This window comes from Epinephelus moara, chromosome 22 (genome assembly GCF_006386435.1).
Source record: "Epinephelus moara isolate mb chromosome 22, YSFRI_EMoa_1.0, whole genome shotgun sequence".
Lineage (NCBI taxonomy): Eukaryota > Metazoa > Chordata > Actinopteri > Perciformes > Serranidae > Epinephelus > Epinephelus moara.
The window spans coordinates 8,329,526-8,350,752 of record NC_065527.1 but is presented as its reverse complement, the minus strand read 5'-3'; the positions used below and the strand labels follow the sequence as shown (position 1 = coordinate 8,350,752).

The 21,227-nt window shown below is 42.3% G+C and overlaps 1 protein-coding gene across 1 annotated transcript; it reads left to right on the top strand.

The window, feature by feature from the left end:
- The first annotated feature begins 1,661 nt into the window (after positions 1–1,661).
- On the top strand, positions 1,662–19,356 carry oprd1a (opioid receptor, delta 1a). The gene is made up of 3 exons (XM_050034643.1): positions 1,662–2,172; positions 14,303–14,658; positions 16,336–19,356. The coding sequence occupies exons 1-3, from the start codon at positions 1,922–1,924 to the stop codon at positions 16,863–16,865; spliced, it is 1,137 nt and encodes a 378-aa protein (XP_049890600.1). The 5' UTR covers positions 1,662–1,921; the 3' UTR covers positions 16,866–19,356.
- The last annotated feature ends 1,871 nt before the right edge of the window (positions 19,357–21,227 follow it).

The window sequence follows — 21,227 nt, the reverse complement described above, 5'->3', positions numbered from 1 at the left end:
CCTCTGACCCGTCTATGTCGTCTGGATGCTGGTAAACTCACCAGCCTTCTGTCCCTGACCACGAGTTCTGCCTCAGCGTCTCTGGTTTCTGCCGCTGTGTCATGTTTTCCTGCCACGACATTTCAGCCTTCTACTTCGCCGCTGCTTGCCAAACTACGCCATCAGTAAGCCCCTCTTTATTACCACTGACTGCTAGCCAACTGAACTGCTCAGCCCGGTCCACTCCCTGGCCCCTGCACCTAGAGACTGTGTGTTGGCTCTGAGACCTGAAGAGTGAATATCCTCACCAGCTCAAGTTTCTGGTTAATGTGTGTTTAAATAAAGGTCATTACCAACTGTCTGCCTGCCTCTGAGTGCTGCAAGTGGGTACAATCTCACCTCGTGACACAAATCCATAATGTTGTTACGTCACAACTGAAGGTGTAAATAAGCTTGCTAACAGGGTTTCACCATATCAGCTGAAGAATGATATCACAAACTTGTTGTGGCTCACTTAACACTAGGCTAAAAAAAACAGTGTTTTCCTGCTCTCTCTTGTTGAGAGTTTGAAGCACAGGACTTTCCCCCAGGAGACCAGTGTTCATGTCCAACGTGAAACTAACTGAACTTCTTTTCCTTAACCTTACCAACATAACTTTACGTTCCTAAACCGAACACATGGAACTAAACGTTAAAATGTAACTTTACATTAAGTACTAATGGTGGCCCTTGCACATTTGATGCCCTAGACGAGCCACAATAACGATAATCAGCTCTGCTTCTGCTGATTTCAACACAGATTTCTTGTTTTTTATTCATGTTCTATCTCTCCACATCTACTCCCACTCCTCTCAGAAGTGTAGCAGTAGTTGAGTGAGCACCAGAGAGCTTTTGTTGTTTCAACATGATAACGGTACAGCATGTTTTGGGGTTCACGTGATGTCGGAAAACTCGCCCATATCCCACAGAGAGCAGGTAGAGTGTAACAAACTGGAGAGGTTAGGGGGTGATAATTACCTTGGTCAAGTGCTCAGGAAAAAAAGGACATTTCTGGGGTCTATAATTTCACAACTGCATAAAGCTCACACTAAAACTGTATATATAGACTGGCATGGATATTTCTGTGTAACGAGGGACCACTTGTTTTGTCTTTCATCCCATAGCAGTTAAAACATTGTAAAGCTTTTCCTCGCTCTCCCTCTCTGTCAGGCACATCCCTAAATTACTTCAATGTGAACTTTATTGATTTTGGACCTGTTTGTTTGTTTGTTGGCAGCTGGGTTGATTATTTTCACAGCTTGAGAGCAGACACAGCAATTGAACTTGTGTGTGCACAGACATTGGATCTTGCATCATAAATGTTCACTGGTTTCATAGCTAAACCTGGAGAGCACATGATTGACAGCATATCAAATGTGACAGGCGTGAATTTTATTTTTATTTATGTGTTTTACAAGCTAGATTATTTCTTTATCTTAGCTCTCAGTTTTAAACATTAAAACCACATCAACAAATCAAGACTCTCAGGTATGGCAGACCCATCACCTTACCTCTCCCTTTCTGACGCCAATGACTGTATGACTGCAGCCCTGACGTCGACGCACACATGAGAGCGCCTGGGCTATGAAGTGGGGATCTTGGAGAGTATAAGAGGTGTGCACACAGCCAGAGCACACAGATTCAGCTGACCGCTGATGAGGGGCCACCTTCTCCTCTGCTATCTGGGTAGAAAACAGAGGAACAACCTCACTTCTTTTACGCAGAGCCTCTCTGCTTCTACACATTTCTCTCTGGAAACTCTTCTACTCTTTTTCCACTTCTTGCCTTCAGTCGGACCCGCTTTCCCTCCTCCTCTTCCTCACCTTTGAGTTGCAGCAGATAATTGTGCAAGCAAGTTTTCAGCACCACGGTTGGAGTGGACAGCGCCACGGCGGACGCAAGCATGGAGCCATACACGGTCCCCGGAGCTCAGCTCTCCCTGTCCGACCTTTACTCCGTCATCCCCTTCAATGTCACCTTCCCGGACGAGGAGAGCGGCTTCATGGGCGACAGGCTGCAGAACTACACCGAGCAGCAGGGTCCGGTGAGGAGTGCCGCGGGGATAATCATTGCCATATCCATCACTGCTCTGTACTCCGTCATCTGCGTGGTGGGACTCCTGGGCAACATCCTCGTCATGTACGGGGTGGTCAGGTAGAGTCTTACCTTTATAACACTCATTTTACTCTGTGTGTGTGTGTGTGTGTGTAACCTGTTACAGAGGCTTGATAAAAGCAACTTTAGGTGCATTCTGGCTTACTGTTTCTAAATCTTAATTTAGTTTTTAGTTTGGTTTAGGCTCTTTTTAAACCCTCTTTCATGAAATTATGAAACAACATAGATAAAGGTAAATAATAGATAGTAAAGGACTTTTCTTTAGTCAAAACCGAACACATTTGCAGCATTATATGATGAAAATGCCCAAAATTAATGCATTAAAATTTACCAGAATGCAGGAAATTAAATATTTAGCACTTAAAATTTACCCCCTGTTGATTCAAAGCCTACGCCCTTGTCCACATGCGCTCAAACTGTCATTATGTGCTCATGAGACCTTATAATGCGCCATGTGCTGTATTTGAAATAGAGTGAGTGATTTTCAGTGATGCTCTCACAATTTTAACACATTTTGGCTGCATTTTGCCTCACAAAGTCTGCTTTTATTTTTATTTGTACCTCCTTTTTATTCACAAAATGCTCACATAGGATGTGATGCCATGAAAAAGTGAGATTTCCTGCAACCCTTTGTTAAAAATGAGTCTATATACACAAGAAGTTTATGGTTTTACGCAGAAACCTTTACAAAAAAATAGAGCGATCCAGAATAGATCTTGTTAGGAGTTGTCTTTATTTGAAATGATCCAATTAGATCCCTGTTTATCGCCCCATTAACAGCCCTCTTTTTCTGGTTGCATACATTACTCTATAATGAGATGAGGAGAGGGAGCTATGTGTCTGCATGCACTCCTGACTGCATTTGTGTGTGAACTACGCACCTCCCAAACAAGTGGTCTGAGGTTTGCTGCGTAAAGCATGACATTGTTCTTTCATTTTTTCAACATGGAGCACCGACGTGTGCAGGTTTTATCCCAAAGAGGGTCGGTGGCAGTAGAGCCTCTCGTCTCAGACGCAGTCCTCTCACTTAAGTCTGACTCAGCTGCGCTTCGGGCAGGGAGGGCTGCTCAAACAGAGCCTCCGTGAGCTCACACACATCTGTGGACCAGCAGCTGTACACTCCTGTATAATAGGTTTGATGGGATTGTAAGAGACATGCTGTTTGCGCTTTATTTGGTCTCTAAATTAAAGTTTATGTGCTGTGTTTGCCTTCTTTGTGGCACATAAACAAGAGTGATAAACCCATCTGTTATTTAGCCGTCACAGTCAGTGGTTTCAAACATTTAAATCATGAAAACTGAGGTATTTAAAAGCTGAAGACTTGGGCTTGATTGCGTTCATTAATGAATGTTTGCATCATAATAGTCAGTCCGAGGTCACAGTTTCCCCCTCAGCTCCAGAGGCGTTATAATAAAGCCTCTGCCCACTTTGTCACAAGATACAAATCCCCCTGTCATTTCCCAACGAGCCTCCCAGCTCTAACCTGTGTGTTTGTCAGGAATAAAACAGCTCTTGCAGCAGCTCTGCTTGTCCTCGCTCGTCATGTTAATTACCTACTAATCTCAAACATTCCCTGCACGTGTTTCTCCCCAATATCACCTGAAGCTTTAATTACTGCAGCCAGGCCAGCAAATTAAACAAGCAGGTAGAATTAATATGAGATGCCCCAGTCGCAGCAGAGAAGGATAAAAGTGGCAGGTTGAGGCAGAGCAATCGAGATCAGTGGTTGTTTTTTCAGCCCACAAACATGGCATGACTGTCGTGGATACAGCAAGACATAAACATGGTAATACTTTAATATATACATTGGAAGAGAGAAGCAGGCGGAGACACAAAGAACGATGGAGTTGAGTACAGAAAAAGCCACAAGCGAAGCATTTTCTGCAAATGGCAATCAATGGATATGGAACCAAGAAAACATCATATATATTCACAACTCTGCTTATTATATCCATTCAGGAGTTGGAGTGGAAATAAATGGGCAAAACAAGGCACAAGACAAATAAAAAAAAAGGGTGAAGGAGGGAGGTGAGAGGGAGACAAACAGGAGATGGATGAGTACACAGAGAAGGCAGTGAATCAAATTCTGTGCAGCGATTCGTCTGGCATTTGCGTTTGTGTGAGAAAGACTCATCACTGATGCAAGACCCCCTAGAGACAGAAGCAAAGGGAAGCTGAGCGCATTAACCATCCCGGACCGAATATATTATCTCCTGTGGAACATCTGTAAACTCTGAAGGGAGCGGACTTAGAGAAGACACTCAAACACAGACATAGATATAGTGCTGTAATAAGAAGAGAAAAGGTGGGTACTCACTGACTGTGTGGTAATCATTTACACTCCTGGAGTTCTGAAAACTTTCCACAATGCGTATGGACGTATTACTTTAACAGTAACCTAAGGTTGGTCTATTCTGTACCACCATCATGGCAGCAGTAACTGATGATGGCTGAGGAGATGAAAGAGACGGCCACACACACTTCAAATTTTAATCCTTAAATCCATTAAACACATTCTCACTCAGACCTTGTCACATACCGATGTTTGGTCATGGACTTTTCATGTCGAGATGCAACGTGCAAGATACCCTGGATGTGTTGGTTGTTGACGGTCTGAGACGCCGTGTCAACTTCAATCTGTTACCTGCATTGTCTGTTTTCAAAATACACTTCCATGTTCACAGGGAACGTCCAGTTTACATACAGTCTCCTTCAAAATAAAAGCACTACGTCAGTACAACCCTGCAAATTGACTTTTTTTTTCTTCAACAACAAACCTACATGTTTACGTTTTTCCAAGACATGCACATGGTTGAGTTTAGGGAGTTTACAATCTTAGGGAAGTGAACACCAGCCTCTCAGGTGAAAGTCAGTGGTTGTTGGACCAATCCACCACCCCTCTAACCCACCCAGTGAAAGGGCGCCATTTTTCATCTGTGTGTGATGGTGGAATCACTGACCAAGCGCAGGATTTCAACGACTTCGAATTGAGACCGGGTTGATAGTACAGATCCCAGAGTAACATTTGAAGTGACACGTTGGACAACACATCCAGCTAAAGGTCAAATTTACTTCAGAATTTCAATCGCATGTCATGGTCTTCTTCAGTCATTAGACCTGTAATCACGCATTACTCGTTATTATGTGAACAAAATAACAGGTACTGTAGGTTACTGTGCCATCTGCATGACAGTTGAGCAAACTAAATCTGCTTAGGCTGACTGTGAGGTGTGGTTTTATTTTATTTTTTTCCAACATACTCTATTCAAGGTCAACAACTTCCATGCCCGGGTTGTAAAGTACTGTGTACTGCAGGGGCCTCGTAGTCCTCTAGGGCCCCATTGTTAAACAATGCATAATAATACAAATAACCCTGTGTAAATTTAATTCAGATTTATGGAGGGTACATAATGATTTTAAGAGCATTATAACCACCCTCTTAAAAGGTAATTGCTGCGAAATTTGCAAATATCCAAAATCCAGTTGATAATCCAAGTCTTATATAATGTTTAAAAGTAGCTGTTTCTCCTTCCAACCAGAAATATGGTCTTCTCTCTTGGGCATGCAGCTCTACCTTCCAGATTTGCAAAAAATGTTGGTGAGTTAGTTTGTGCACAATACATCTGTGACAACGTTCAGAGCTGACTGTAAACTGCGACTAAAAAACCCCAATGGAGATCCACCCATCCATCCATTTTCATAACCACTTATCTTGAGGGTCACGGGGTGACATTAGGCGAGAGGCGGGGTACCCCCTGGATAGGGTTTAGAGTCACCAATTAACCTGCATGTGTTTGGACTGTGGGAGGAAGCCGGAGTACCTGGAGAAGACCCACGCTGACACGGGGAGAACATGCAAACTCCGCACAGCCCTCCGAAGGGCTCCCTCCTGGGGTTGAACCAGGAACCCTCTTGTTGTGAGGCGACAGTGCTAACCACCACACCAACATGCCGCCCTGCCCCATGGAGATGCATATCCTAAACGCACTGCATACATGTCCAAAGAATGCTCCTGAAACCCAAATACCAGCAGCACTTATATCCCACATGTCTTCATTGGAAAATGCTATATTTGGAAAAAAATACCTAATTCGGAATCAAAAGCCCATTTTAAAGCATCCATTCTGATTTGTTTGAGATTTGAGATTTTATTTTATTCTTATCTTAGTTTCCTGGATAGAAACAGCCAACGTGCACAAACTTCATTTAGAGTAGAGTCTGCATGGATGCTCACATCAGTGTGAATTGGGCTCCTGTGGCCTCTGAGAGCCCTTGGTCTGATTGCTGATGGAGGGGATGACACTGACACCCCTGGAAATGGTCCATGAAGGACAGGTCAGCAGCAATAGGCTCCTCTTATCTTCCATCCATCCCCTCCTCTACATCGGCTCTGAGCAAACTGCTGCCACACCTGTTAGATAAGAGGTGGCTCAGTGCTCATGCAATTTATTACCAAGTGGCCTCCATTTAAAATCAGTTGGATGTGCAGCGAGTGGAAGGCTGGATTAGTTTGTGTGAGAGTGAATTCCTAACTGAGCTGCTTCTTGAGGGCTTCTATAAAGAAAGCGGATCTTGAACAGCACTCTCATACTGTATATTGGTATTCTGGTACAGTAATGTTTTGGTAAAGGCAAAAGATAAAGCTACAGCATGACACAGCCTCAGGAAGTTTGTTTCCTTTAGGGACACTGGGAGTGGAAATTGGCTGAAAATATCATGTTGGCAGTGGGAGCATGTCTGTGTGTGTGTAAGTATAAATCTGTTTATGTCCTGGGCTCCTTCAACATGGCCACTATGTCTCACCGCTTGTCTTCCGTCTCACCCAGCAGCATATTTATCAGCGTGTGAGTGAGCGGTGAGACCTGGAAATACAGGAGAGTCTGACAAAGAAAGGATTGATGTAGTCTCACCAGGCGGTATAACTCCCAACTAGCCAAGAGATAAAGGATTAAGACTGATTTAAATGCAAATGCTAATTCTCTATAGCTAAAGGTGGGTGTGTAAGAAGCTCCCGAAGTGACGAAAGGCAGTAAAAGTTAAAGTCTTAAATTAAAGTCCCACTCATTGTCACACACCGGGGATCTACCCCACTACCTCCCAGTCTCAGGGCAGACACTGTACCGCTAGGCCCCTGAGCTGGTATCAGAAGAGTCAGAATATATCAGTAAAGTTACAACAACAAACAGAATATCAGATTGTCTTTCATGCCGTTGTAAGTAGCCTACTTAATTAGGTTCGGGAACCGGCACCATGCCGGTTCTGTGTCAGTCGAAACTCTGGGCCCAGCTCTGCCACTGATTGGCCAGTCTGACATCCTTCATAATACATATAGAACGTTAGTGAAACACATAGGCCTCACAGAAACATGCGTTGGTTTGGGGACAAGTTAGTGGTCACGTTACTCGTTCTTTCCTTAAAAACTACGACTTTATTCTCGTAATATTATGACTTTAATCTCGTTAAATTACAACTTTAATCTCATAATATTTCGACTTTATTCTTGTAATATTATGACTTTTTCTCAGTTATGACTTTATTCTCGAAATATTACGAGTTTTTTCTCGTAATATTTCGACTTTATTCTCGAAATCTCTGATTTTTTGTTTTCTTCAATGTGGCCCTAATACTCCGTCGTAACTTAGACATTGTGTTTACAAGGATGAGACAAACAATTCTTGTGGCCTCTGGCCACTTCTGCTCACATAATGCCACACCAGTTCTAGAGTAATCAACCAAGCTTGCATGTGTCACTGTGGTTGTGACATAATATCTCTGGGCCCAGAAAGTTACACCTACCTTTAACTTTTCCCCTACCTTTTATTTTTACCCCTGATTTGCAGTACTTTGTATACAAACAGACTCTCAGTTAAAGGCTGCAGATTTGCATTATTTAACCTCCCTTTCAACCACTTCATTTCAAACCTCCACATGGTCATAAAATTGCTTGATGTAGCGTTTAAGCCGAGTCACTCCTGAGCTTGTTTACTGAAGGGAGGGAGGATGAGGCAGTTTTGCCACAGAGCAGGGTGCACTGTGTGCGGGCCTCTCTTGTCAGTTTGGATTAGGAAGGGGGAAAGAGATTTCTTTGGAATCACAGTTCAATTATCACATGCGTCTGATGATAAACACTCACACATAATCCTCCCCCTGTGTCAAAAAGCCAGGCTTTAGTTGCTTAATCAATGGCTTCAAACACGCTGAGATGCAAAAGTAAACAGAGCAGTTAACTGTTTATTAACTCTATGAGACTATAATGGAGTTTTAATTTTGTTCTATAAGGTGGCTGTGATCTGAAACTGCAACTGGTGATTTTCCCTTTCCTATCTGTGACTCACCCCAATTTACATCATTGCATATTTATTCTCTAAGCAAAGCACGACATTAATATTGTACTTGCTCGACAGACAGCACTTATGTAACAACCAAAAGCTCGCTGTTCTCCTGTGCTGTAAGTGGAACTTTAAACACACATCAGATTAGGATGATCAAATTTACAAGGGAATGTTCAAGAGCAGCCATCTGCTGCTTACGTTACTGCGTCTTTTTGTCTGGACTGAAAAAAATAAGGCTGAATTATAACAGCATCAAGACTCCATGTGGGCGTGTTTCACTTTGACAGTGAAAGGATAGGCCTTACAGCCAAAATACATGGGGCAGGGATGACATGTCTGCCACTGCATGCCCTCAACAGAGTCCGTTTATTATATTCAACTGAAATTGCTGCACTGATCACAGGAGCCACACGTACCCATGCAGGCATTGTGCAGCTCTCTGTTTTTACACGGCTGGTGTTAGCACAGCTACACGGCCCTCTAACAGCTAGAAACTACCTAGAACTACGTGAAAAATAAATACCTTGTAACAGAGCCAATGTGATGCAAGCAACCTTTTAGGTAGACTCACAAGTCAGTCTTTAGACGCTTTGCTTAACTAAAGACTGATGACTTTCTCCCTGATTTTGTGTTTAGATGGGCGGATACAATTTCAGAGTTTAAAAAAACTCCCTACGTTGCAGAACCAATAGTAAATCTGCAGGGCGGTCCTCGCTGAACTCTTGTGCTTGTAAACATAGTTCCACTAGAAACACGTGTAGGGGTACAAAATGGCTCAGCTGCGCTCGCAGAAAACGCTGTCAAAGTTAGTGGATGTTTGTCGCGTTTGCGGCAACACATTCTCGCCAACTAAAAGAAACAAACATAATCTTTTACAAGGCCATGACTCATCCGTCCGGCCGGAATACAGAGGGAATCGCCTTGTTGTTTACAAATACTTCCAGATAGAAAACCAGCAGAGCTTTTAGCTATATACAGTATATATATATATTTCACATCACTGTATCACCGTTTAGACTAATCCGATGTTTGTAAAGTCTGTAAACACAATGATTGAACAAACATTACTATTTCTTAGCCGTTAGTGGTGTCTGTAATAGGTAATAACTCATTAAACGGTCCGTGAAAAAAATATTTTTTCCAGCAGATATCTTAGTTACAACATGATTGAGCTAGCAAAGCAGTTTTGTGTTGCTATGTGTGGTATTTATTCAGTTTTGGGAAATCACGATGTCTAGAAAGCATCAGTGGCTGCAGCTGACAGGGACAGCTAACACTAGCAGCAAAGCTAACATCAGGACGTCATCTGTTAAAAGACTCCCGTTGTCGGATATGACATGAAACTACTCCAGTTAGCTCAATAATGTTGTAACTAAGACATCCGCTGGAAAAAATATTTTCTTCACGGATGGGCACACGTTTAATAAAACGGAGTTAAATCTCTCGGCATCCATTTTCAAGCTCTCTGTGTGTTTGTTTCCTTGCGGACGAGAAAAGGAGGAGCACACATTTCCAAGAAAGCGTGTCCTTTTCAAAAATGCAAGAGGCGTTGCTTTGTTGCCGGCCATTTTCGCCGGTGTGTTAAACACACTTTAGAAAGGAGTGTCCCCAGACTATCAGAAGGCGGAGATCTCTGATTGTCTGGTGGCGAGACTACCTTTTAGGTGCTTTGACATTTCACATAAAATAACTCAATCAAATCAATGCATCCTGTAGTTTAAACAATCCATTTCATTGATTCAGTACCAGTTTACAGTGATGCTTCCTAACAGACTGCATTATCACTACGCACTATGTGAAGCTGGCAGCAACCACACGCTACAAAGACGTACAAAGAGTCTTTGTAGCAGGTAAAACACCCTGCTCCGCCCTGCCCATATGATGCGTCATATTTCGATAAGTTGTGTTTGTACATTATCTCAAATTTTTCCATGTTTAAACCGAGAGAAATCTGTAATTCCATTCAAGACATGGTGCTTATCATTTGGTTGCCTGTTAATGGTGTCATATCCCCTTTATTGCCTCTATTTGCTCTAAACATGGGAAACGCCTGATGATACATCATCGAAAATCCCACTGCCTGCTATGGTCCTATGTTTACATTTCCACACGATCCTTGGCCAAGAAAGCTGTTTTATGCCTTCCTAGCGCTCCCTTTCATACCTCCCCTACAATGGGACCTGCCTTTGGTGCTTGAAGCCTTGTGAAGGATCCCTTTCAGCCTCTGGAGCACTCCTCTCTGAAGGCACTGTCATTCAAAACGGCTTTGCAGCTTGTGTTGACCTCAGCTGAGAGAGTATGTGAAATTACTGCTCTATCAGTGCACCCTAGCTGCTTGCTTCCTCTTGGTGACTGCAGTGGGGCTTCTCCCAGACCATACCCCTCATTTGTTCCCAAGAACGAGTTTGTTCAGGTCGATAGTAATACAGTTAGATGCTTTTTGTCTTCCATGTTTAGCATGTTGTGTTCAAAGCTCTTTACTTCCGTGCCCTGGGTTATAAAGAAGTGGGCGGCTAACTGACTAACCTTTCGGTGGTCCGAATCAATGTAGCTTATACCATGACAGGGTGTGTATAAGCATAAATACACATAAGGTAAATAACATTTTATTACACTGTCCTTGTCGATGAAGACAACAGCTCCAGTGATCCCAACTCATCATTCCAGATGACATTTTAATTTTGAGTGATTACAGGAAATGATCTGTAATGCTGAGTCCTTTGGCTCCTGTGACATGTTAATCTATGTTACAAAATGTAATTACTGTGGCGAGTCATACTTTGCCGCTGCTTGGTGGTGTTTAAGCGTGATAGACATTCAGCAGAACAACACCAAAGGAAGAAGCCAAGTCAAAAATCATACTCCATTTCGGAGTCATAACAGTAAAAGCTTAACACAGAGACATGAAACACATATTGGTATCCTGTTTGACCTACATTAATATTACCTCTGAGGTGTTGAGTGCTGAGGATCATCCATCCATCCATTTTCGTAACTGCTTATCCTCTTGAGGGTCGCGGGGGTGCTGGAGCCTATCTCAGCTGACACTGGGCGAGAGGCAGGAGGCAGGGTCACCAGACTATCACAGCGCTGACACATAGAGACAGACAACCATTCACACTCACATTCACACCTACGGAAAAGTCACCAATTAACCTGCATGTCTTTGGACTGTGGGAGGAAGCTGGAGTACCTGGAGGAAACTGTCCTGTGGCCCCTAGAGAAGATTAATTTTGGCTTACTGGTAATGGTTAGCCTGAAAATCCAGACTCAAATCTAGAAAGATTTTGAGTCTGGCCCTCACTGATACACCCTTCCTACCCAAGGGGCGGCACTAACTGAGGCATATTAAATGCCGCCACATGCAATTGGATAGCACGACGGCCAATCAGAGCAAAAAACAAGGACGTATTCATTGCACTAAGCCCCATTTGTTTGCTGACCAGTGGGACTAACTGATATATTATGCTTTTGTTGTATCCTGTCGGCTAAACAGCAAAAACGTCCTTCCTGGAAGCAAAGGCTTATAGGGCAGTCTTCTGTTCCTCTCTCAAGGAAATAGATAAGTGTAGTTGGCTTAGCGTTTCTTCCGAAGCTAAATTGAATGGACGGGGTCCTTCAGCAGCTGCCATCTTGGCTGTTTAGAGCCCGCCTCTGTCAGATAGACTATTCAGATTGGTCCAATAGCGATTCAACGGGCTCTGCTCGTCGGGGCCAGATCCCAATGCAGAGCAAATTCAAATTTGCTAGGGGCGGGGCATCTGGATTTCCAGGTTAGGTAATGGTGCCAATCTGCCAAAATGAAAATTTGGCTTAAACAGGCTCAAAAAAGAACTAACCGTCTTACCTACCTGCAACTGACACTACAACAGCACATTTTATGATCTTACACAGGGTCTAGCCATATTGTTTCCTAAATAGGCCTTGTTGTATAGTTTCCATCTATCGGAGTGGCAAAGATCCTGAAAGTAGAGTAGAAGGAGACTTTGTTACAGACAGGGTTAAAATCACTGAGCAACACAGATAACCCTAAAATCACCCCATCGCCTCAAGAGAAATAAATCCATATCGAATGTGGTTTTAGTTTCATTTAAGTAAGCCATGTCTTTGATCCAGCATGCACAAAAGAAGCTTCCTAGAACCGTCACACCTGAATGGAATGCAGCCATTAATTATGTAATCAATCACATCTGTGCTTTTACAGCTGTGTCATCAAAGGGCCCATTTTCCTCACTTGAATATAATATAAAATGTTATTTCTCTAATGTACAGCACATTATATGAATCACTATTAGGCAGATTCTCCTTTGGCGGAACAGAAGAGACACAGACAGTAGTGATGATGTCATCAAGAGACTGATGCTGGAGCTGACAGTACTGTAAATAATGAAACAACCGATGGGACTCCTCGACAGCAGTTATTGTAATTTTAGTTTCTGATTCAGCTGACGCCAGAATACACATCAAACTGAAGCCAACAAGTTCAGTCATCAGTGGACCAACTCTCAAAAGTGTTATCAGTTTGATTCTCAATTATCTGATTTCCAGCTTAGATACTCAACAGCTCGCATACTCTTGCAATGCACCTGGAAGAAGGACTCATTCGCACAAGCACGACATGAGCTGAGAGTCTATTTCCCTGAGCGATAACAGCTTATAAAAACATGACATTTAATTCAGTGTTAACGCTGAAAGAGGATCATGCAATTCCCTCATATTATTTCTAAATGATACAAGTGATTCTCAGGACTCAATATTTGCGCTCGTGTGCTGGGTAAATGGAAAACCTTGCTGCAAATAAGCAGTCCTCTTCAGTCACTACCACCACAAAGACCCCTAGGTTATTGTCTACACAGGCTGTGTGAAGAATGACCACAAGTAAAATCAATTCACATATCCATTTAGACATCCAGCCTGGGTGTATTCTAATGGACCATAGCAACAATGATTGAACCACTAACATGAATATTATTTCTCATTTTCTTCTCTTTTTGTCCATTAAAATGTCAGATACATTCAGTAATATGAAATCTACCATCCTCATTCATTCAACTTTATTGTAATGTATTATTACAGCATTAAAATGTGTATTAAACAGTATATCTTATTGAAATGCTGTGCTTTTCTGGTACCTTCTTTGTGACTTTGGGCGGTCTGTTATGCATGTTAGGTGGATTGCATTTGGATGCAAGGATTTCCAAACCCTCCAATCTCCTAGGAAGCTAAATCCGCTGAGCTTTATATACAGTATGAGTGCATCCCGCAAGCTTTGTTATGAGAGAAACCTTTGTGAAAATAAGCCTTATGCCCCACAGGAAAATTTCTGACCTCAATAAGCCAATACTGAACCAAATAAAATTAGTTCAGTGCTGATGACCTTTATTTTTTTCCTCCAGTACATGAGAAAACATATCTTCATCTTATAACCTCAAAGAAAAAAATGCACAGTCCCATGCTAAAAGCATGGTCCAGCACATACAATATATATGAACCTCAAAGTGATAGCAGTAGTATTTTCTTTTCACAGCTCCCTGGTGCTTTCCATGCAAGTAGGCTGCCTGATCAGAGGCCACTGAGCCAATTGTAACCATTATCTTAAATCACTCATTTAGAAACGAAATCTAAGCTGTGGAGAAATAGCATTAGAGTTCGCAGCTCTACACTGCACATCTGTAGCATGAGGGAATTAATTCATCTAAGCCATAAAAATACGCTGCACATTGAATATCACTTCCAAAACCCCAGATCCCAGAACAAAGCCTTCCACACCCAGCTTCCTCTCATTACCACTGCTGCTTGTTGCAAACACTTTTCCTCTTCTCTGTGATCACAACTAGATACACCAAGATGAAGACGGCCACAAACATCTACATCTTCAACTTGGCTCTCGCCGACGCCTTGGCTACCAGCACGTTGCCCTTTCAGAGCGCCAAATACCTCATGAATACCTGGCCGTTTGGAGAAGTCCTTTGCAAGCTCATTATTGCCATCGACTACTACAACATGTTCACAAGCATCTTCACCCTCACCATGATGAGCGTGGACCGCTACATCGCCGTGTGCCACCCAGTCAGGGCGCTGGAATTTCGGACACCGGTCAAGGCTAAGCTGATCAATGTGCTCATCTGGGTCCTGTCCTCTGCGATTGGTGTGCCCATTATGGTGATGGCTGTGACCAAAGTTACAGATACTGGTAAGATGGTATTTTCTTTCAGTGTTTTATCTGTGTTTAAAGTATTCATACAAGTCTTCCAGAATTGAGTGAGCCATAGCAGAACTGGATGTGTGGCTCACCCAACTGAATCTTATCTTATTAAGACAAGCTTCTGGTCCTTAAGAACTTCATCAGAGCTTACATGGCACACAAAGGAATTGGTGCTTATGAATCCCGTCCCACCCAAGACCCCGAATTATCCACTGTGAATTCTCAGAGTGAGTGGAAAAGCATGAAGAGCGTTTAGAGTATTTACTCCCAGCAAGTCAGCTCTTAATTTCTCAGATCACCTTCGTTTGAACCAATCAATCAAGCATCCAATCAAGTTGTAGAAGAGAATCAAGAAGAACTAATGTTATGCTACTGAGCAGCAGCTGATAAAAAAATGATACCTAAAGTCAATTTTGTTTGCATTATTTATTTATTTAGCGAATGCAAATTTCTCAAGCCGAGCAGTAGCCTCTTGATCAATATTGTGGAGGGAGACTAGACCTCCTTTTAGTCTTTGGAGAGGGCAGGCTTCAATAATATGCTCCATGGTTTGCTCCTCTCCACAAGCACACATTGAGCTCAAGCTGCTCCCCCATCTGTGAAGGCTGGCCAAGCAGGGACCTTGACCAGTCCTAAATCTGTTCAAGGTGGACCTGTCTCCTTGGGAGGTTGGTGCCAGAGACTGGTTGAGTCGGGTCTGACACTAGATGTTTGTTTGGGGTGTCTTTGGATTCCCATTCAGTCACCCAGGCAGACAGGGCATCAAAGTCAGTGGGTGGGGGGTCCTTCCAAATTGGATGTCTAGATCGGAGACGAGCAGGTGGTGGGTTGAAGATGTCGGCGTGGATTGGTAGCATCCTATATAGTTCAGTTCGTCTGATGTTGGGGGGGGATATGTTAGATAGGACAGGGAGCCAGGGGAGTGGTTTGTTTGCATACAAAAACTAGATGGTGGTCAATAAAAAACAAACATGCAGGCAAAATGTTTGGGATGAAAATTACAGATGAAGACGCAACAACTTGCACCAAGAGTGTTAAGTCAGAGCTTGGAAAATGCTGTTAAAATGGCAATACATTTGGTGAAAAGTGCATTTTGACTTGTTTGGGACTCGAAACTCAAAGTTTAGGATTTTGGACTTGACTTGGGTCTTAAGTGCAAAACAGAGACTTGGTCCCACCTCTGTTTTTTTCTGCTGGAACACACAGCTGAGCTGAGAAAGATGGCGACGAAAATGTATCTGTCCCTGTTTGGGAGTATTTTGGGCTTAGTTCCGATGATAAAGACAACCCAGACAACATTGTGCAGTCACACATTATCTCTGCTCAGCCCACTGATTTGTTGGTATACCAGTATCGGTGTAAGTGTCATCGAGTCTTCCAGCAAGAATCTATGGAGGAAGGGGGGTTATGTCCTATCTATTCATTATTCTATAGGCCATTTAAACCCGATAAGACTTGTCTAATTAGGCTAATTGCAGATTAGACACACACACAGTATTGTAAGGAAGACGATTTCATACATGCACACATACATACATTTTTTAAACAAATACCTTCATGTACTGTACCCTGGTAAAATGTCAGGAAGGTATGATCCTATGAAAGCATACAAACAGCCCAAGCCTTCTCACAAATTCTTTCTAATTCTACCTTTGCTCTTTCCAGGTAAAACCATGTGCACCCTGAAGTTCCCTGACCCTGACTGGTATTGGGACACTGTGACAAAGATCTGTGTCTTCATCTTTGCTTTCGTGGTTCCTGTGATGGTCATCACCATATGTTATGGCCTGATGATCCTGCGTCTTCGGAGCGTTCGCCTGCTCTCAGGCTCCAAGGAGAAAGATCGTAACATGCGCAGAATCACCCGCATGGTCCTGGTGGTGGTTGCCGCCTTCATCATCTGCTGGACCCCCATCCACATCTTCATCATTGTGAAGACTATGGTGGAGATTGACAGCAGGAACCCCTTCGTGATAGCGAGCTGGCATCTGTGCATCGCCTTGGGCTACACCAACAGCAGCCTCAATCCTGTCCTCTATGCATTTTTGGATGAAAATTTTAAGCGGTGCTTCAGGGATTTTTGCCTTCCCTGTCGGACCCGCGTGGAGCAGCACAGTCTGACCAGAGGACGCAACACCACCAGGGAGCCAGTGTCTGTCTGCGCTCCAACAGAGGCAGGGAAAAAGCCAGCATGACTAGGCATGGACTGGGTCCCCCACAGCTCTCGCTCAAGGAGGATCCAGCAAGATCTGCAATCGGAGGTTACTCAGATCTCCACAACAGAGTTTTAAGAGATCTTAGCGAAAAAAATCTCAGTAAACTGAGTCGTGCCACTTATTCTCTCCAATTTGGCTGGACATTCAAAGGAAAAGCTAAAGTTAATGGAAAATGAGTTTCACTCTGATCTTACTTTTCTATTAAAGTTCTGATAACAAAGTGGAATCTTTTGTCTTTTCTCAAATGTGACGCTTTACAAAGGCAGTGACAGCAGATGGGGTGATAGCCCAAAGAGTATATCCAAATGTTAAAGCAAGATTATGAAACAGAACATCCCCAGTCCATGATTTGCCGGACCGAAAGGGATCAGAGCGCAAGAGTACAAGATTTTTTGATGATGCAAAAATGGATAAAGAAACACCTTCAGGTTTTCATCTTATCAAAGAGTGCATCGCTCAGACACCATCCATCAGAGTGCAGTGTAATAAAACAGACTGAAAGGGTGAATGTTGTGCAACAAAGGACAGGAGTGTGACACATTGGGCTTTTCGATTCAAACTTCGTCATTTCTTCTGTGGAACACCTGCCAATATATATGGAAACAAAAGATTTTGGTGATAAAGGAGTATTTGAGGGTGACAAATTAACATCACAGAGAAAACATTTCCATTTTTATCTTCAACATCATTGCAAAACAAATGAGCCTTACAGAGCAGAACCACACGACTGATACCCACCGACAGCTGGATGATGAATTATAACATAGTTTGTTGCACAACAAGGTCAACCACTCTCTACACAGAGAAGTAGGAGAATCTTGTTTGGCATTCTGTGTGATTTTTGTTTTTGTTTTTACAGCAAAAGTAGACACTTGATCATCTTCTTTCCTCTTTAGACTCTGACATCATCAACTGCGTTGGAAGAATAATTGGGGCTTAGTGTCCCGTGGATTTGAAAATGTCATGAAATACATGAAATCATAATCAAGCCTACAGTCGTTTCAGGGGTTTTGTGCTCAGATGGAAAAATCCAGAACGGCATCAAACCACTGAAGCTTGGATTCCACTGACGTTTTTTTTTCTGCTTACCTACTTGACTTTCATGAGTGGTGTCAAGCTTGCAGAAAGCCTCTGAGCAGAATCACTAAAGAAAGACAAACCTGCCACTGAAGAACATTGTTGGCAGCCACAACACTCCATATGGCTTCAGCGTTTTAAATTAATGTAGAGTCGATGAACTCCCTGAAACTCGAACTGGGAGCATCTTCATCACAGGGTACATAGAGACGCCTGATGTCGACAAACAAGCTGCTTCAAGGAGATTATTGATCTGCATTTTAAATGAACAGAAAGCCTGTCATCTGCCACATGGAAAATCTGTTTGTCCCATTTGGGACATATTGAGTGGCAATTTCTTCTGAGTGATTTATTTGCTCCAGCAGATCTTGTCACCAGTCAAATTAGAGATGTCAATCAATGGATGGCGTGAGGTTAATGATCACTTCAACTTTGCATACCGAATGAGGCTTGTCAAAGGTAATGATGCAGAGTTTATCAGAATAGGCTCTCATGTGGAAATATACTGAAGGCTAAATATGTGTTGACATGTAAACATGTCAAAGTATACCGCCATGTTTAATGAATGTTGAAATGTTAAGTCACTGTGGTAAACAGGGAACAGATAAAACACATCCAAACTGAATATAATTTAAAGAAGATGGTTTGAGTTGAGAAATGAAAGTAAAAATGTCAATTAATGTGTATTTGTAGATAATATAAAGCTTTCGCATTTTGTCTTCACCCACAGTTGAAATGACTTTGAAGCGTGCCTGTGATTCTGTATGCTTTCTTTTCACGTTTTGAATCTTAATATTTCGCCACAATGCTTGTGACTCATGAGACTCAAATGAAAAAGGGAAGAAATAATATTGGAAACGGCTCTCTGCCCTGTTTACAGATTCAGCAATTTGGCAAAATATTGACTATTCAGTGTGAAGTGGAGGTTGACATTTTTGAGACACATATATTCCCGCATATTTTCTTACAATTGCAGTGGTGAATTAATATGTACTGTATATACCTGCTTTGCTTTGACCAAGTGCTGCATTTGTCGGGTGTGCAGGATATCTCTCAGTCACCATTACTTGCTTATTCAAATTATATAGGGCTACAGTGACAGAAATGTATAGAATTAGTTTTCCAAAAAAGAATAACAAGGGTGTACAAGTTATTGTGTTTTGACAAATAAAGAAAAGCAAATGACTTCTAATAAATTCATGGATTTAAAAAAAAAATGTAATGTGCATTCAGGGTATGATCAAAGTGTGTGGGTGTGTGTGCATGATTTTCACTTTATTATCACACTGGGATGATTACTTAAACAATGTTTCCCTATGTCATGTTTCATCTCAATGTATGAAATCCAGCTGATGTTTTGAATTCAAATTGTTTCAATTGTTGGATTTTGACATTAAACATGTTGCCATTGCTGTAATTGTCTCTGCATGGTTGAGTCCAAAAGAAACAATCAGTAATATTTTAAGACGTCACTACACAAAGTGACAATTACAAGGTATTGGGGGTATCGAAGTGTTACCGATCAATGTCGGTCAATAAACGTGGCCCCAAGGGTGATGGAGACGACAAGCTTTACCAACCAGCATTGCCCTCTGACCTTTCGTATCATAAAATATGGAAGAACAAACGTTAACAAGCTGTAATATTTCCAATATCATTGCCAAAAACAGGTTCTCTCTGGCAGCTCCATTACTGACAAACTGTCATGCCCCTCTGCGTCTTAAAGTGATGCACAAGCCACACAAATGCATTTCAACACGTAGGTTAAGTTGTGAAACAGACGTTTGGTTTAGGCAACAAAACTACTTGGTTAGAATTTAAAAAGAGATCTTACATTTGGATTAAAAAAAAATAATTGGGCATCCCTGTAGCTCACAGTGTAGAGTGTATACGATCAAGGCTGAGTATTTACTGCAGCGGCCCAGAGTCCAGCCCCTTTGCTGCATGTCTCTCTCTCCTTTCATATCTCTCTGTCACTATAAATAAAAGCATGAAAAATTCCCAAAAGTCTTTAAAAATTAGTATGTTTGTTACAAAATGTAACATGATGTAAATATGATATGTCAGTATGTAAATTGCATGACATTACATTACGTAAACAACACTGACTTTTTGGTTTCATATGGGACATAGTACACGATGTATCCTCAAACAGTGGTTGGTACGATAGCCTACGGAAATGCACACACGACAGTTGGTGTGATATCCTACGAATTAGCCCTACGAATGATGTTACCTACACAATGTAAATTTTCATACGTAGCGCAAAGTTATGGACATTAAATGTAGACAAGTAAAGCTACTGCGGTCAGGTTGACCCTAGAATGACTCAAAGTTCACCCAGAGTCTACACGGTTCCAAACACCGGTCTCTCGGGGTAAGTCACTCCAATCTACCTCCTTACATGTACAAATTTTGCTGCATTACTTTTCCCCCGGAAATTATATAAACAGTGCATTAGAGCAGCCTGACGTGCATAAGTGATGTAAGGTTAAAATTAAAACCACAATGACTTCTGGTTTTACACTAGACATGAACTGTGGTCTCCTGGATGAAAGTCCAGTTTTGTTTGACCCATTCATCCTACACAAACTTTCTTGCTCTTTATATCACATACTTTACTCTCAAGCTCAAGTATTGCTGTGGATGGTTTAACACTGGAGTTAGTTGAAATGTCAGTGTATCTCATAAAAAGACTAAAGGGTGTTGATAAAGGCAACCCGGTCTCACTCCGAAGTCGTCAAAATCCGGCGCTTGGTCTGTGACATCCGGCATCAGACACTGATAAAAAAGCTGTCCTTTCATGTCAGCATGATACAAAACCAGTCGCCTTAGTTCTTTAACAGCGCCCAGCAGCATCAGGAGACAATGCAGCGGGACAACAGCGAAAGTTAAGGCGGCACAAGTCCAAGTATGATGGGTTCAACAATCACTGACTTTCACCTGGGTGGCTAGTGTTTGCTTCCTGTAAGATAGTAAAGCCAAGCCCTGTTGTTTTGTCCTGAACCCAACCACGTGTGTGTGTTGGCAAAACATAACCATGTGCACTTGTTGTTGAAGGAAAAAACGCCAATTTGCAGTGTTGTTCCAACATAGTACGTTTACATCGATATGTGACGAGGTTGGAGTAAGAGTGTTTTGCCGAGGGGTTTGAAAAAGCGTATGCACTTGGCGCCCCGAGAATAAATCCAGGCTGACTCTTTACCACCACAATGAGCTTTATTAAGCAAAGCTGTAAAGCAAAATCCCCTTTATCGCAGAAAG